At 47.1% G+C, this 17,294-nt stretch overlaps 1 protein-coding gene across 3 annotated transcripts in view; it reads left to right on the forward strand.

Annotated features, from left to right (window-relative positions):
- The window catches only part of LOC129705031 (protein naked cuticle homolog 1-like), an 85,146-nt gene that overhangs the window by 49,047 nt on the left and 18,805 nt on the right, over positions 1-17,294 (forward strand). For all 3 annotated transcript variants that reach the window (XM_055648411.1, XM_055648410.1, XM_055648409.1), the window contains exon 5: positions 10,165-10,268. In XM_055648411.1, the coding sequence (XP_055504386.1) occupies positions 10,165-10,268 (104 nt within the window). The remainder of the gene's footprint in view (positions 1-10,164; positions 10,269-17,294) is intronic.

Raw genomic sequence — 17,294 nt, forward strand, 5'->3', positions numbered from 1 at the left:
TCCTGCACCTATTGTCTATTGTCTAATAGTTAGTAAGGAGAAATAACTAGTTTTTTTTGTTTTGTTGCAAATCCCTTTCGCACCGTGGTTACCGGTTGATTCGTGTGTTCTGAGCTTGTGGTTCATTTAACAAATGTCAGAGCAGACACAAGGAATTCAATTTTTCTGTTCGTTTATCTGCAAACTTTGCAGAGAAGTTAAAATCTAGAAGAATTAGGGTGGCGCAGCGGTAGAGTTGCTGCCATACAGCGCTTACAGCGCCTGAGACCCGGGTTCGATCCTGACTACAGGTGCTTTATGTATGGAGTTTGTGTGTTCTCCCCGTGACCTGCGTGGGTTTTCTCTGGGAGCTCTGGTTTCCTCCCACACTCCAAATATGTACAGGTTTGTAGGTCAATTGGCTTGGTATAGATGGAAATTGTCCCTAGTGTGTGTTGGATAGTGTTAGTGCGCTGTTCAGTGCGGTCTCGGTGGTCCGAAAGGCCTGTTTCTGCGCTGTATCTCTGAACTAATTTAAATTAAAATTAGCATTAGGGTTGAATTTACCAATGAATCGGCAAATATTCTGTCTTTAGCTTCTTTGTAGAAGTTACAGACTGTCCCCTATTTACGCAGTAGTCGCCTTGCGTAAACCCGCGTTTACGTACAGTTCTGTACGCTGTCCCCAGTGCGATCAAGGTGGTTTGTAATTTCCACAACGCTGGACAATCACTCAATTTTACATCAGAAAGAAGCTGGCAATGGCGGCTGTGCTTACCCAGAAGGCCATGCGCCGCAGAAAGTGTCCTGGGCGCTGCTGGGCGCCACTGAGACCTCAGTGAGGTATTCTGGGCAGGGCATGGGGACTTGCGTAAGATCCAACTTACATAAGGGTTCACGGAATGCACCCCCTTACGTAAATCAGGGACTGCCTGTGTCATTCAATGTTTATTAGTTTACATTAGAGATACAGCGCGGAAACAGGCCCTTCGGCCCACCGGGTCCGCGCTGACAAGCGATCCCCGCACACTAACACTACCCTACACACGCTAGGGACAATGTATAGTTACACCAAGCCAATTAACCTACAAACCTGCACGTCTTTGGAGTGTGGGAGGAAACTGAAGATCTTGGGGAAAACCCATGCAGGTCACGGGGAGAACGTGCAAACTCCGTACAGACAGCGCCCGTAGTTGGGATCGAACCCGGGTCTCTGGCGCTGTGAGGCGGTAACTCTACCGCTGCACCAATGCTGCTTTTTATGTCTTGCGAGTGCCTTGTCACGTCATGTCATGTCTTGCAAAATGTCCGTAGGAATGAAGAAGTATTTTTTTCAGGGAATAAGGTTTCACGATGTTTTGCATTATGCGACAGGAAAACTTAAAGCAAATATTTTATCACTTTTTAAGCAACAAACATTGGTTGTTAGACATAAAATGCTAGGGAAACTCAGCGGGTGAGGCAGCATCTATGGAGAGAAGGAATTGGCGATGTTTCGGGTCGAGACCCTTCTTTAAATGACAAAAAAAAAAGCTCTTCCAACGAAGGCCAGATAATGTTTGCTACTGTTGTGCATCATAACCTCGCACTGTTGTTGCGGTGGTTCAGTTCAGTTTAGTTTATTGTCACGTGTACCGAGGTACAGTGAAAAATGTTTGTTGCGTGCTATCCACTTAGTGGAAAGACAATACATGATTACAATCGAGCCATTTACAGTGTGTATATACATGATAAGGGACTAACGTTTAGTGCAAGGTAAAGCCAGCAAAGTCCGATTAAGGATAGTCCTAGGGTCATCAAAGAGGTAGATAGTAGTTCAGGACCGCTCTCTGGTTGTGGTAGGATGGTTCAGTTGCCTGATAACAGCTGGGACGAAACTGTCATCACACGATGGTGAATCTGTGGAATTCTTTGCCACATGCGGCTGTGGAGGCCAAGTCAGTGGGTATTTCTAAGGCAGAGATCGATAGATTCTTGATTAGTACGGGTGTCAGAGGTTATGGGAAGAAGGTGGGAGAATGGGATTAGGAGGGAGAGATAGATCAGCCATGATTGAATGGCGGAGTAGACTTGAGGGGCCAAATTCTGCTCCTATCACTTATGATCTTACGATATCCGAATCTGGGAGTGTGCGTTTTCAAACATCTGTACCTATTGCCCGATGGGAGAGGGGAGAAGAGGGAGTGGACAGGGCACGACTGGTCCTCGATTATGCTGCTGGTCTTGTCGAGGTGATGAAACTGTATCAGATATTTTGAGCGTAGGATTTCCTTATTGCTGGAAATATGACTTTGTTTGATTGATGTTTCTGTGTAGTGGTGGCTTTGACTAAATATAGTTGAGCCGATATTTCAACAGCAGTGTCGAATCTGAAGTGCAGGAGTTTAACGCTGTTTTATCCCGCTATGCTTGTCTCTCTGATCTCTCCTTGCTGCCAGGTCCAGAAGCTTCATTGTGGGATTAAGTAAATCCCTGCAAACAGTTTAATTGTGAAGAGGCGAAACGCATGCCGATATTGACTTGAGCGCAGAGAGGATTTACGGGGATGTTGCCAGGACTTGAGGGCCTGAGATATACGGGGAGGTTGGGCATGCGAGGACGTTATTCCTTGGAGAGCGCAAGAGGCCGAGGGGTGATCTTATCGAGGTGTATAAGATCACGAGGGGAATAGATAAGTGAAGGGCCTGTCCCACATGGCATTTTTTTTCGACAACTGCCGGCGTCATATCACTGTCGCCAAAAGATTTTGAACGTTTCAAAATCCAGCGGCAACAAAAAAAAATGTTGCGACACTTGAAAAAATAGCGCGCGGCAATACATGTCACGCCGCGAATTTTCAGTGACCTGATTCGTCAGTCCATGATGCCAGCAGTCGCTGAAAAAATCGCCAAGTGTGACAGGCCCTTTAGACACACAGTGTCTTTTGCCCAGAGTAGGGGAATTGAGGACAGGAGGACATAGGTTTAAAGTGGGGCATGAAAGATTTAACAGGAGTCTGAGGGGCAACTATTTGATACAGAGGGTGGTGGGTTTATGGAACGAGCTGCCAGAGGAGGTACTTGAGGTGGAAACGATCAAAAGATTCAAAAGACATTTGGACAGGTAAACAGATAGGACGGGTTGAGGGGGATATGTGCCAAACACAGGCAGGTGGGACTAGTGTAGATGGGGCACATTGGTCGGCACTGACAAGTTGGGCCGAAGGGCCTCTTTCCGTTCTGTGCCTCTTAACGATCCCTGATGGAAGAAGAAGCCATGTTTTTCTCATTGATCGCAGTTATTAGCAGTTTAGTTTATTGTCACGTGTGAAGCTTTTGTTGCGTGCTATCCAGTCAGCGGAAAGACAAAAACATGATTCCAATCGAGCCACTTGCAGTGTACAGACACATGATAAGGGAATGTCGTTTAGCGCAAGGTAAAGCCAGCAAAGTCCTGATCAAGGATAGTCCAAGGTAGACAAAAATGCTGGAGAAACTCAGTGGGACAGGCAGCGTCTATGGAGCGAAGGAATAGGTGACGTTTCGGGTCGAGACTCTTCTTCAGACAGATGTGCAGGGGGGGGGGGGGTGGGGGTGGGGGGAAGAAGAAAGGAAGAGACGGAGACAGTAGGCTGTGGAAGAGCTGCGGAGGGGAAGGAGGGAGAAAGGATAGCCCGAGGGTCGTCAAGGAGGTGGATCGTAGTTCAGCACTGATCTCTGGTTGTGATTGGCCTTCCTGAGGTTAGGTTGCAGCCGGTGAGATTGTAAGTGAAGTGTTGATCAAACAGCGGGGTGTGTTTCATGTGGCGTAGGTGCTGCAACTGTCAGCGTGCGTCTTGGTTACAGTCGGGGTGATACATGATGGGACAGGTGGAGTATTCCGATAGTGAATCTTTCCAGTCCCATCAGTATGTGGGGAATGCGAGAGGCACACTTCAATGGCATGGGCGCCTGCTCCACCCGCCCTCCATCTCCAGGGAAGAAGCAAAGGTCAAGGGTTTTTATTTGATCAAATAGACACAGTGGCGCAGCGGTAGAGTTGCTGCCCCACAGACCCACCCACGAGAGCCGTCTGCGCGGAGTTTGTACGTTCTCCCCGTGGCCTGCGTGGGTTTTCTCCGGGACATCTGGTTTCCTCCCAGACTCCAACAACATGCAGGTTTGTAGGTTAATTGGCACGCACTGTCCGAAACACACTAGAGACAATTTACATTTGCACCAAGCCCATTAGAAACATAAACATAGAAACATAGAAATTAGGTGCAGGAGTAGGCCATTCGGCCCTTCGAGCCTGCACCGCCATTCAATATGATCATGGCTGATCATCCAACTCAGTGTCCCGTACCTGCCTTCTCTCCATACCCCCTGATCCCCTTAGCCACAAGGGCCACATCTAACTCCCTCTTAATATTAGCCTACAAACCTGCTCGCCTTTGGAGTGTGGGAGGAAACCGGAGACCCCGGAGAAAACCCACGCAGGTCACGGGGAGAACGTACAGACAAGCACCCGTAGTCGGGATGGAACCCGAATCTCTGGCGCTGTAAGTGCTGTAACCGCACCGCCACCTACCGTGCCGTGCCGTCCTCCTTTTGAAGTGTTAATTTAAACGTGAAGACTTCATTCTTGTTGCAGTCCTACACAGCGTGTATGCAAAAAGTTAATCTGTCACATTCGGGCCAAGTACTAAAACTGGTGCCAAATTGGCTGGAGTTGAACCACATATTCGCCGTCTCTGTGATCTCCAAAAACTCTTCACAGTAATACAAGGCACGCACCATCACAGCCCTGTCTAATGTCAGATCAAACCAGGCTGGATTCTTCTAAACAACTCCAAGCAGCAACACAGAGGCGAATACTGTAAGGGGATTCATCGCCCATGCACGACACGGTTGCGCAGCGATAGAGGTGCTGCCTTACAGCGCCGGGTTTGATCCCGATTGCTGGTGCTTTCTATACGGAGTTTGTACGTTCTCCCTGTGACCTGCCTGGGTTTTTTCCTCCGAGTTCTTCGGTTTCCTCCCACACTCCAAAGACGTACAGGTTTGTAGGTTAATTGGATTGGTAGCAATGTAAATTGTCCCCAGTGTGTGTGGGATAGTGTTAATGGATGGGGTCATATGGTCATAAGGAATAGGAGTAGAATTAGGCCATTCGGCCCATCAAGTGTACTCCGCCGTTGTAATCATCCTCGATCTATCTCTCCCTCCTAACCTCATTCTCCTGCCTTCTCCCCGTAACCTCTGACACCCGTACTAATCAAGAATCTATCTATCTCTGCCTTAAAGACATCCACTGACTTGGCCTCCACAGCCGGGACTCTGGAACTCCGCCCGGAGCCGGCAGATCCGTTCCCGTAGCTGACGTCCGAGGCCGACTCTGCCGACCGTTATCTGCCCCCCCCCCCCCCAGCGGCCTAGGCGAAACATTCCGGTATCTTTGGACTCCCCTCAGAGGCCGTGACCTCTGTTTGTCCGGCAAAACGGATAGACCGGCAAGGCTCTGGAACCAGGGGTGTTGGAAATCGGTGGCGGACCCGTACCTCTCAGCTGAGTCAACGGTTCACTATTTGTATTGCAGATTAAAGTGACATTCAAAATACCCCTCATTTTTACAATCGCACCCTTCTTCAGTTGAAAATCTGAATAATTAATCACTGAATTACATATTTACAACTTCAAATTGTAATAATTGTAGGAAATTATTTTTGGTGCATTGTTCGAAGAAGCCCAGTCATTTCACGTATAATAATTTGCACAATTCACAACCTTCCTGCAGAACGGCAGGTTTATTTTGAAACTTCCGAAATATGATAATTGATATAAGCTTCAAGTTGATCGATAGTTGATGGCAAATCATTGGAACAAAGGAGAACCTGGGGGGGGGCGGGGGGGAGGGGGAGAACAATGGGGACCCACGTGGCAGGGACTGCCGTGAGAGGGGGGAGAACAAATGGGGGACCTGGCGCTGATATTTTGTAACTTTGTCAGTACCCTTTACATAGTGACTATTTGCATACCTCGGGTATGGCGGCAAAGATTTTCACTGTGACTTGTCACAGGTGACAATAAAATATTCATTCATTTATTCATTCATTGCATGGTGCCACATTTGTTTTCCAAGGTTTTAAAAAAAGGGGAATAAAACTCGGATATAAAGCAAAACAATTGCCTATATCATGCCAACCTTATTTTTGCACGAAACATTCTATCTTTGACCCGCCCACTCCGCTGACATCAGTCTGATGAAGGGTCTCGACCCTGAAACGTCGCCCATTCTGGTACTTCCTTTAATCCGGACACAATTGCGAGAGCGAACTTAGAATCCCCCCCCCCCCCCCCTCTGCTCCCGCCGGAAGTCCCCCCTGAAAACATGGCGCCCAGGCCGGGTGAGGCGGCTGATCTCGACCTCATCGGGTCTTCCGCGGCCGAACGGCGGGTTGAATTTTCCCCCCCGCGGCCAGGCCTCCAGAACTCCGGCCCCGAGGTCGACTTTGCGGATCCGGCGTCTCGGCCCCTTGGCGGAACGTTCGGGTACCGTTGGACTCCTCTCGGAGGCCGTGGCCTCTGTTGGTCTGGCAAAAACGGATAATCCAGCAAGGCTCTGGAACCAAGGGTGCCTGAAAAACGGTGGTGGACCCTTATAACATTGCCTCACAGCTGAACAGCTTTCTGCCAGGATATATCCTGAGATCTCAACCCAAAACATCGCCTATTCCTTCTCTCCAGAGATACTGCCTGTCCCGCTGAGTTACTCCAGCATTTTGTGTCTCTCTTTGATTTAAACCAACATCTGCAGTTCCGTCCGAAGCAAAACTCTTATCTGCCTGCCAACTCTATTTGTGCTCGTCATCGAGCTGGGCCTGCAGTTGTGCCTTACAAATCACTGCACTTTCTAAAACCTCTACTCTGCTGTACACAGTGGATGGCTCGATTGTAATCATATACAATCATGTATTGTCTTTCCGCTGACTGGTTGGCATGTAACAAAAGCTTTTCACTGTACCTCGGTGACACACGTGACAATAAACTAAACTAAACTAAACTGCACATGCTCCGCGATCCCTCCATTTCCTTGCATATCCATGTGCCTGTCCAAAAATCTTCTTTGATCTTCAAAAAAAAAGGGCCGCTCTTCAAGCTAAAACATAGAAACAGTGCTTAAATTTCAACTTAATGAATTAGTAATTCTATTTAATTCTGTCTGATCTAAGGCCAGAATACATTTTCTTAGCATGAGATTTGAGGATCAAAGTATTCCAAGTGGATATGGTCAAATAAAGTGTTTAAATTGGCAGTTTGCTCTTTAATAGGATAAATCGAGGGGGGAAATGCATGGTTGGCAGTTCAGCCTTCGTGATACAGACTGTGTATCACTTGGAGCAAGGCTTCTCGAATAAACGTGGCATCTAAACCAATAAATAACAATCTGTTTTGAGTCTGCCCAAGCGGTCGGTATATGAGGTGCTGCTCCTCCAATTTCCTGTGGTGCTCACTCTGGCCATGGAGGAGGCCCAGGGCCCTTTGGAGGAGCAGCACCTCGTATTCCGCTTGGGCAGTCTGCACCCTAGCGGCATAAACATTGAATTCTCCAATTCCCGGTAGCCCTTGCTGTCTCCTCCCCTCCTCAGCTCTCCCTCAGCCGTCGGGCTCCTCCTCTTCCTTTTTCCTTTCTTCTCCCCCCTCCCACCCTACATCAGTCTGAAGAGGGGTTTGTTGCCTATTTCCTTTGCTCCATAGATGCTGCTGCACCCGCTGAGTTTCTCCAGCGCTTTTGTCTACCTTCGATTTTCCAGCATCTGCAGTTCCTCCTTAAACAATCTGTTTTGAGTATTGAGTATAGAAGTTGGGAGGTCATGTTGCAGTTGTATAAGACGTTGGTGAGACCGCATTTAGAGTATTGTGTTTTGTTCTGGGCACCGTGTTATTGGTAAGATATTGTCATGCTTGAGAGGTTGTGGAGAGGATTTACGATGATGTTGCCAGGACTAGAGGGTGTGAGTTACAGGGAGAGGTTGAGTAGGTCGGGTCTCTATTCCTTGGAGCGCAGGTGGATGAGGTGTGATCTTGTAGAGGTGTATAAAATCATGAGAGGAATAGATCGGGTAGATCTCTTGCCCAGAGTAGGGGAATCGAGGACCAGAGAACATAGGTTCAAGGTGAAGGGGAAAAGATTTAACAGGAATCTGAGGGGTAACGTTCCCAGGTCGTGAAAACGAATTGGAAAAAGAAAACGCCTGTGGGCCGGATGATTTTGGGTAACGGGCCGGATCCGGCTCGTGGGCCGTAGGTTACCGATCCCTGCAATAAATTGGTGATATTACTGCGCCGAGCTGGGTTTTGCAAGAGCAATCCAACGGAAAATAATAGCCTGACTTTAAACGTCAGATTTCCATATAATGAATTACTTTCCTGCTCCCCTATATAGTCCTGAACTCCTTTTGTGTGGAGTTCCTTTTATTTGTAGCTGTCTTCCTTTGATAAGGCTGAAGTGAAGATGATATGAAACTGGTTTTTAAAATGGAACATGGTTTATTGCCATGTTTTTTGTGATTAACTGGATCACAAAGTAAGTTTTAAAAATCCCAGCTGGGGAAAGAGTCATCGTGCATCGTTGCAGAGAGTGGTTTTAAATATCATACGTCTGTTGTGAAAGTTAGCAATTTACTGACAACATTTCTTTTGATCCACTTTATGAATTATTAAAGCACGCATCAAGCAACCATTGTTCAAGGCATTCATTTAATAGCCTTTAGTTTAGTTTAGAGATACTATGCGGAAACAGGCCCTTCGGCCCACCGAGTCCGCACCGACCAGCGATCCCCGCACACTAACACTATCCTACACACACTAGAGACAATTTACATTCGTACCAAGCCAATTAACCGACAAACTTGTTTGTTCTTGGAGTGTGGGAGGAAACCGAAGATGTCGGAGAAAACCCACGGGGAGAACGTGCAAACTCCGTACAGACAGCACCGGTAGTCGGGATCGAATCTGGGTCTCCAGCGCTGTAAGGCAGCAACTCTACCGCTGCGCCACTGTGCCACCCATGTGTTGAATGGGAACTATTATTAATATTGAGGCACAACAGTTAAGATATTGGCTTAAGGCCATACACAATGCAATGACCCTTTACCCCACTAAGCCATCATAGAGTTTATCAGTCTTTTAAGCCAAGGATTGTAGTTGGATATTTATTACATTAAGGGTGTGTCCAATTCATCTTCCTCAGCTCTCAGCTGAATAAACTCTTCAATGTATTGGCAAGTTACCAAAAATGAATCTTTTTTCTTGCGCCTTGCATTATAGACATGAATTATTTCTGATAAATTATTCATTGAAAGTAAGTAATGACAATTATGTAAATTCAAATATTTATTATTATTATTATAATTAAATTATTAGCGGAGGCTCGTTAGTGGGCAATTGTTCACCGGTCCCAATGACTGACAGCTGTTCCGGACAACCCTCGGTCATTGTCGTAAGTCACAACTAAAGTCTCTCAACTATACGGAAAAATAATGAAACAAAAACAGCGGTAGAGTTGCTGACCTTACGCAACATCGGACACCCGGGTTCGATCCCGACTGCGGGTGCTGTTTGTACGGAGTTTGTACGGTCTGCCCTGTGACCCGCGTGGGTTTTCTCCGAGATCTTTGGTTTCCTCCCACGCGCCAAAGACGTGATTAATTGGCTTGGTGTAAGTGTAAATTGTCCCCAGTGTGTATTTAAAATTATGATCGCTGGGTTGGTTTATGATTTTGATGAAATGGTACAACAATGCATAAAACGCACGGCTTCAAGATGGGCGCAGTGAAAGCCCTGTCCCACTGTACGAGTTCATTCAAGAGCTCTCCCGAGTTTGGCCCTGATTCGAACTCGGAGATTTATGGTAATGGCCGCTCGTAGGCACTCGGGGCTCTCGTGGACATTTTTCAAATCTTCACGAGTCTTCCTGTGCTTACCGCGTTTCCCGAGTACCTGCCGTTAGCTTTTACGAGCCGCTAAGAGACGTCCCCGAGCTCCGACGTACCCGCTACGTTCATTCTACGAGCTTACCACGAGTTTGATTTTGTGTTTTAAACTCGGGAGAGCTCTTGAATGAACTCATACGGTGGGGCAGGGCTATTGCTGTATCTGATGAATTCTTCTCTTGTAATGCATCTACTTCCTACTAACCCAAACTTTTTTTGTTTGGAATTTGAAGTTGCTCTACCTCCAGAGAACGTGGAAGGTTTCAGTCACGCAACTGAGAAGAAAATGGAGAAGGGGGCCGGTCAAGGCAGCATGAAGAAGCAATTGAAATTTGAAGTAAGTTTCATTCTCAACATCTCTGCTTAAACATGTATCATGTGCAAAGGTCAATGGTCAGCCTTGGCGTACTGGCAGCTTAAGGGCAAGATTGTCAACCTAAAATCCTTTTTTAAGTCATAAATATTTTATAGATGTAGCCAATCGCACATTGTGCGTAGAAAGGAACTGCAGATGCTGGTTTAAACCGAAGATAGACTCAAAGTGCTGGAGTAACTCAACGGGTCATGCGCGATCTTTGGAAAGAAAGGATAGGTGACGTTTCGGGTGGGGATTCTTCTTCAGTGTGAATGAGATGTGCAAGTTTGTTGGGATTCTTTAGTTTAGTTTAGAGATACAGTGCGGGCGGGACAGGCCATTCAGCCCGCCTAGTCCGCACCGACCAGCGATCCCCGCACACTAACACTATCCTACACACACTGGGGGATATTTACATTTGCACCAAGCTAATCAACCTACAAACCTGTACGCCTCTGGAGCATGGGAGGTAATCGAAGATCTCTGAGACACCCCACGCAGGTCACGGGGAGAAGGTACAAACTCCATACAGACAGCACCCCTTAGTCAGGATCAAACGCAGGTCCCTGGCGCTGCAAGCGCTGTAATGCATCAACTCTACCTTGACTTCAGACGTGTCTGATGAAGGGTCTTCACTCTGAAGAAGGGTCCCAACCCGAAACCTCACCCTTCCCTTTTACTCCAGAGATGCTGCCTGACGTTCCAAATTACTCCAGCACTTTGTGTCACTCACACGTAGTCCAATTTATACTTTGAAATGGGGAAAGAGAGTAAATATGTTACATATTCTCTTCTCTTCTGTGCGCAAATTATATATGCTGAAGCCACGTGTTCCATCTTCAGTCACATCCTAGACTAGTTCAATGGTTTCCATGTTAAAAGTGCTCTGGGGCAGTTCTAGAGGCATCGAGCCACACTGCCCAACTTGTCCAAGCCGACCAAGTTGCCCCATCCACCTTCAATGGCTCCTTTATTATCACCTGTACCAAGGTGCAGTGAGATTGTAATTTTACACCCAGATCAGTAATACAGAAATACGATACCCAATTAAACAGCCAAGGCCTAGAAACAGCCCACTGAGTCTATATATCCATAGTAACCAGGTTTTGGTCCCATTGAAGTTAGTTCCTAGTTCCATCTGCCCGCATTTGGCCCATATCCCTCTAAACCTTCCCTGTCCACATACCTGTCCAAGTGACTTTTTTTTTTAATTCAAAAAATGTATTCAATTATTTAAAAAACAAAATATTACACTACAATAAAACAAACCAGATCCCACCTCCATAATACAACACAAACATGTATAGATTGGCCACAATTGAATGGCGGGGTAGACTTGATGGGCCGAATGGTCTAATTCTGCGCCTATCACATGACCTTATCACCTTAAACTAAACTGGTTATCTAAAAGCCCATCCATCAATGCAAAGTTCGAGAGGAGAGCGTTGGAAGAAAAATGCACAAAAAATCCTCTGACTTTTCCGGCTGCAAAATGTATAAGTGCGTTTACTTTCATACTAACATTTCCGACATGATCCCTTGACCTGACCAAAGCTGCAGTGGATTCCTGTCATCAAACGTGTAGTTTGGAACTGCAAAGCTTGGGACTTGGTTATCAGGCAACAGAACCGTCCCCTCACCAGCTAAAGTACCGTCCTGACCTCCCATCTACCTCATTGGAGACCTTCGTACTATCTTTAATCGGACTTTACTGGACTTTATCTTGCACTAAACATTATTCCCATTATCCTACACTGTGGAATACTCGATTGTAATCATGTGTGGTCTTTTCACTGACTATATAACACGCAACAAAGAGCTTTTCACTGTACCTCGGTACACGTGTTAATAAGGAACTAAACTAAACTAGTTAAAGAACCAACACTTTGAACAGGTGGACAAAAATGCTGGAGAAACTCAGCGGGTGAGGCAGCATCTATGGAGCGAAGGAAATAGGCAACGTTTTGAGGTTCAAGTAGAGTCACGACCTCAAACGTCGCCTATTTCCTTCGCTCCATAGATGCTGCTGCACCCGCTGAGTTTCTCCAGCATTTTTGTCTACCTTCGATTCTCCAGCATCTGCAGTTCCTTCTTAAGCACTTTGAACAGAATCTTTTATTGAATGCACAGATTATTTTACCCAGTGGGGGAATCGAGAACCAGTGGGCATAGGTTTAAGGTGAGAGGGGAAAGAGTTATTTGTATCTATATGTGTGCACTATGGACGGCTTGATTGCATTCGTATATAGTCTTCTCTTTGATTGCATAGCACGCAAATGAGAGCTTTTCACTGTTGCCTCTGAACACGTGACAATAATAGACAAAACGCTCTGGGCAAAGACTCTGTGCAGCACAGTGGCGCAGCGATAGAGTTGCTGCCTTACAGCGTCAGAGACCTGGGTTGGATCCTGACTATGGGTGCTGCCTGTACGGAGTTTGTACGTTCTCCCCGTGACCTGTGTGGGTTTTCTCCAGGATCTCCGGTTTCCTCCCGCACTCCAAAGATGTACAGGTTTGTAGGCTAATTGATGGTATAACTTGTCCTGAGTGTGTGTGTGTGTGTGTAGGATAGTGTGCGGGGATCGCTGGTCGGCGCGGACTCGGTGGCTGAGGGGGTCTGCATCAGCGCTGTATCTCTAAATCAAACTCAACCCATTTCTTGATTAGTACGGGTGTCGGGAGGAGAATGGCGTCTGGAGGGAGAGATAGATTGGCCACGATTGGCAGAGTAGACTTGATGGGCTGAATGGCCTAATTCTGCTCCTATCACACCACCTTATAACCTTAAACCAAACTGGTTATCTAAAAGCCCATCCATCAATGATAGGTGCAAAGTTCGAGAGGCGAGCGTTGGGGGAATAAATACACAAAATCCTCTTGACTTTTCCGGCTGCAGAATATAAAAGTGCGTGTGCACTTCCATACTAACATTTCCGACACAATCCCTTGTGATTTTTCAAGCAAACCTGACCAAAGCTGCGGTGGATTCCTGTCATCAATACTTCACTGCCTCAAGTAACATCAAATGTTACCCCTACCGATTCTGCATCACCCTATATACAGCTCGTAGACAATAGGATTCACCTCTATAACAAAAATAGTGGGACAGGACATTTAAAAAAAAAAGTCTTATCTTCCATTAGGGACTAAGGGTGAATAAGTGTTCGGCACGGACTAGAAGGGCCGAGATGGCCTGTTTTCTTGCTGTAATTGTTATATGGTTCCACTAAACTGCAGAATTGGAAAGATTATATTGCGTAATTATAATAGGAGAATAAAGAGTATTAATTATATGTCTTCTGCACAGTGGCACAGTGGCACAGCGGTAGAGGTGCTGCCTTACAGCGCCAGAGACCCGGGTTCGATCCAGACTACGGGTGCTGTCTGAACGGAGTTTGTTCGTTTTCCCCTTGACCTGCGCGGGTTTTAGAAACACAGAAACATAGAAAATAGGTGCAGGAGTAGAGGCCATTCGGCCCTTCGAGCCTGCACCGCCATTCAATATGACCTCCCAACTTCTATACTCAATACTCTGACTGATGAAGGCCAAAGTGCCAAAAGCCTTTTTGACCACCTTATCTACCTGCGACTCGACCTATATGTTTTTATCCTTTGTGAAATAATTCAATTTTCTCAATACCCTCTGATCCCTTTAGCCACAAGGGCATCCCACATGGCAAGGAACGAGTGTGTCCCTCTTTTAATGATAGCCACTGACAATGAGGGACTGTGGCCTCAACTACCTTCTGTGGCAGAGAGTTCGCCATTCGGCCCACAGATTCACCATGGCTGATCATTCTCTGAGATCTGTACCTGGTTTCTCTCCAACCCCTGATCCCTTTCCAAGGGCCAAGACTCCCCTGGGTTAGCCAATGAACTGTGGCTACCTTCTGTGCAAAATTGTAACATTTCGCCACTGGTGTCTGTGATCTTGGTGTTCCAACACTCCAAAGTGTGCGGGTAAATGTCATTGTCCCTGGTGTGTGTAGGATGGTGTTAGTGTGCGGGGATCGCTGGTCGGCATGGACTCGATGGGCTGAACGGCCTGTGTCCGCGCTGTATCTCTAACACGAAACTAAACTAACTTCATCAAACATTAAACTTGAAACTACGTCACACATTACCAATTAGCAAAGTGTTTAGGAATGAACTGCAGATGCTGGTTTAAATCGAAGGTAGACACAAAATGCTGGAGTAACTCGACCCGTGATGTCACCTTCTCTCCAGAGATGCTGCCTCACCCGCTGAGTTACTCCAGCATTTAGTGTCTATCTTTAGCTTGTCTGTAAACAGATGTGAAGTGACGTGCTATTTACCGACACCTGTGGTAGTGATATGAAAATGTTTAAGCAAGAAACGCAGTTGCTGGAACAATCGAAGGTAGACAAAAATGCTGGAGAATCTCAGCGGCTGAGGCAGCATCTGTGGAGCGAAGGAATAGGTCGCCCCATAGATGCTGCCTCACCCGCTGAGTTTCTCCAGCGTTTTTGTCTACCAAGTGATATGGAAATATCATTTGAGTGGCGGTTGATGTAAAATGTCCAGGGAAGGGTGTGATCCTTTGTAAAATATGATTTCAGAGTTTATTGTGCCTTATCATTAATAGAACTTGTTCTTTGATAAGGCACGGTGGGGCAGCGGTAGAGTTGCTGCCTCACAGCGCCAGAGCCCCGGGTTCGATCCCGACTACGGGTGCTGTCTGTACGGAGTTTGTACGTTCTGCCCGTGACCTGCGTGGGTTTTTATCCGAGATCTTCGGTTTCCTCCCACACGCCACACGGCGCAAGGGTTTGTAGGTTATTGGCTTGGGTTGGTATAAGTGAAAAATGTAATTTGTCCCTAGTGTCGGAGATCTTCAGTTTCCTCCCACACTCTTAAAGACGTGCAGGTAAATTGGCTGGGTATAAATGTAACTTGTCCCTAGTGTGTGTGGGATAGTGTTAGTGTGCGGGGTGATGGTGGTCGGCCCGGACTCAGTGGGCCAAAGGGCCTGTTTCCACACTGTATCTCTAAACTAAACTCGACTAAAATACTTTCCCATCCCATTAACCACTGCACAGTTTCCTTAGGAAACCAATTGGTGGTGGAATTGGAGAGAAGCTATCCTAACTTGCGTAAAGGGCCTGTCCCACGAGCATGCGACTCCATGCGGCAAGCGCGACCTAACGAGGTCCCACTTCGATCGCCAGAGCTGTATGGAGTTGTGCGGAGCTGGTCCTGACATCGCGCAGGGCTCCGAAAATCTGACTATTAAAAAATTCCGCGCGGCAACGGCCTGCCGGCCCGCAGTCACCTCCAAGCCGTACACAGCGCCTCGACGGGCGTGCGCAGCGTCTCAACGCCGTACGCAGCGTCTCAACGCCGTACGCAGCGTCTAATCACCGTACGCAGCGTCTCGACGCGTACGTCACGCGCAAACTTCCCCCGGACTTCGCTCGAACTTCACGTCACTCACTCGACATCCGCGCGGCCCCCGCTTCTGGTTTGGTCGCGCTCGCCGCATGCAGGTCGCGTGCTTATGGGACAGGCCCTTAAGGCTTGTAATAGCTGTCTGGAGAATGTAACATTAGATGTTTCAGTGGGACAAGATCTCTCGGCTGTAGATATTTTCACAGGTGTATGTCCCAACTGCCAGGCACTATGGACTGGCATTATTCCTACACCCAGATATTGGTCTTGGCACACTGGACATCAGCACTGGCCAGAACTCCAGTCTCAGCTGCTGCTAAACCTCTGACCCACTGAAGCTGAGGAATTTGCAGCAGCCTCAGTACTGCCTCTCCTTCGCTGGTCTCATCACCAGCCCTTTACCAGTGGACCCAACCTGAAGAAAATACAAGAAGATAGACACAGAGTGTTGGAGTAACTCAGAGGGACAGGCAGCGTCTATGGAGAGAAGGAACGAGAGACTTTTCGGGTCGAGCCCCTTCTGCAGACGAAATGTGGGGGTAGGAACTGCAGATGCTGCTTTAAACCCGGATATAGACATCTGAATTCAGCTCGTGTGTATTGACATACGCAAGAGTGTCAGCCTGAAGAAGGGTCCCGACCCGAAACGTTACCTATCCATGTTCTCCAGAGATGCTGCCTGACCCACTGAGCTGCTCCAACACTTGGTGATCCACACAAGATTCCAGTATCCAGTACCCTTCCATGTCTCTAGACCCCCTCTCCCCAAAATCTCAGTCCGAAGAGGGGTCCTGACCCAAAATGTCACCCATTCCTTCACTCCAGAGATGCTGCCTGTCCCGCTGAGTTACTCCAGCATTTCCTGCTGTCTGTACTTCCTTGTGTCTCCGTATCAAAATGATTTCTTTGGACTTAGATATTTTTGACATGGTTTTCCATGTCTGGTTTATCAATCAATCAATCAATCAATCAATCAATCAATCAATCAATCAATCAATCAATCAATCAACCTTTATTGTCATCTTGCAAGCAACAGTTGTACAGTGCAAAATGAAAAGACGTTTCCCAGTGAATAGCGGAGCATCGCACATGAAATTTATGAAGCGTACTCTTAGTAAAACGCCAAACATTGGAGGAACTCAGTGGGTCAGGCAGAATCCCTGGAGAACTTGGATTGGTGATGTCATCAGGTCACAATGAATAGGAGTAGAATTAGGCCATTCGGCCCATCAAGTCTATTCCGCCATTCAATCATGGCTGATCTATCTCTCCCTCCTAACCCCATTCTCCTGCCTTCTCCCCATAACCTCCGACGCCCGTTCTAAACAAGAATCTGTCAATCTCTGCCTTAAAAATATCCACTGACTTGGCCTCCACAGCATTTCTGTGGCAAAGAATTCCACAGATTCACCACCCTCTGACTAAAGAAGTTCCTCCTCACCTCCTCTCTAAAAGAGCGCCCTTTAATTCTGAGGCTGTGACCTCTGGTCCCAGACTCTCCCACCGGTGGAAACATCCTCTCCACATCCACTCTATCCAAGCCTTACACTATTCTGTAATGCACAGACTCTGTACGTCTGTGGACAATGGTCAGGCAAC

The sequence above is a fragment of the Leucoraja erinacea genome, chromosome 17 (genome assembly GCF_028641065.1).
Source record: "Leucoraja erinacea ecotype New England chromosome 17, Leri_hhj_1, whole genome shotgun sequence".
NCBI lineage: Eukaryota > Metazoa > Chordata > Chondrichthyes > Rajiformes > Rajidae > Leucoraja > Leucoraja erinaceus.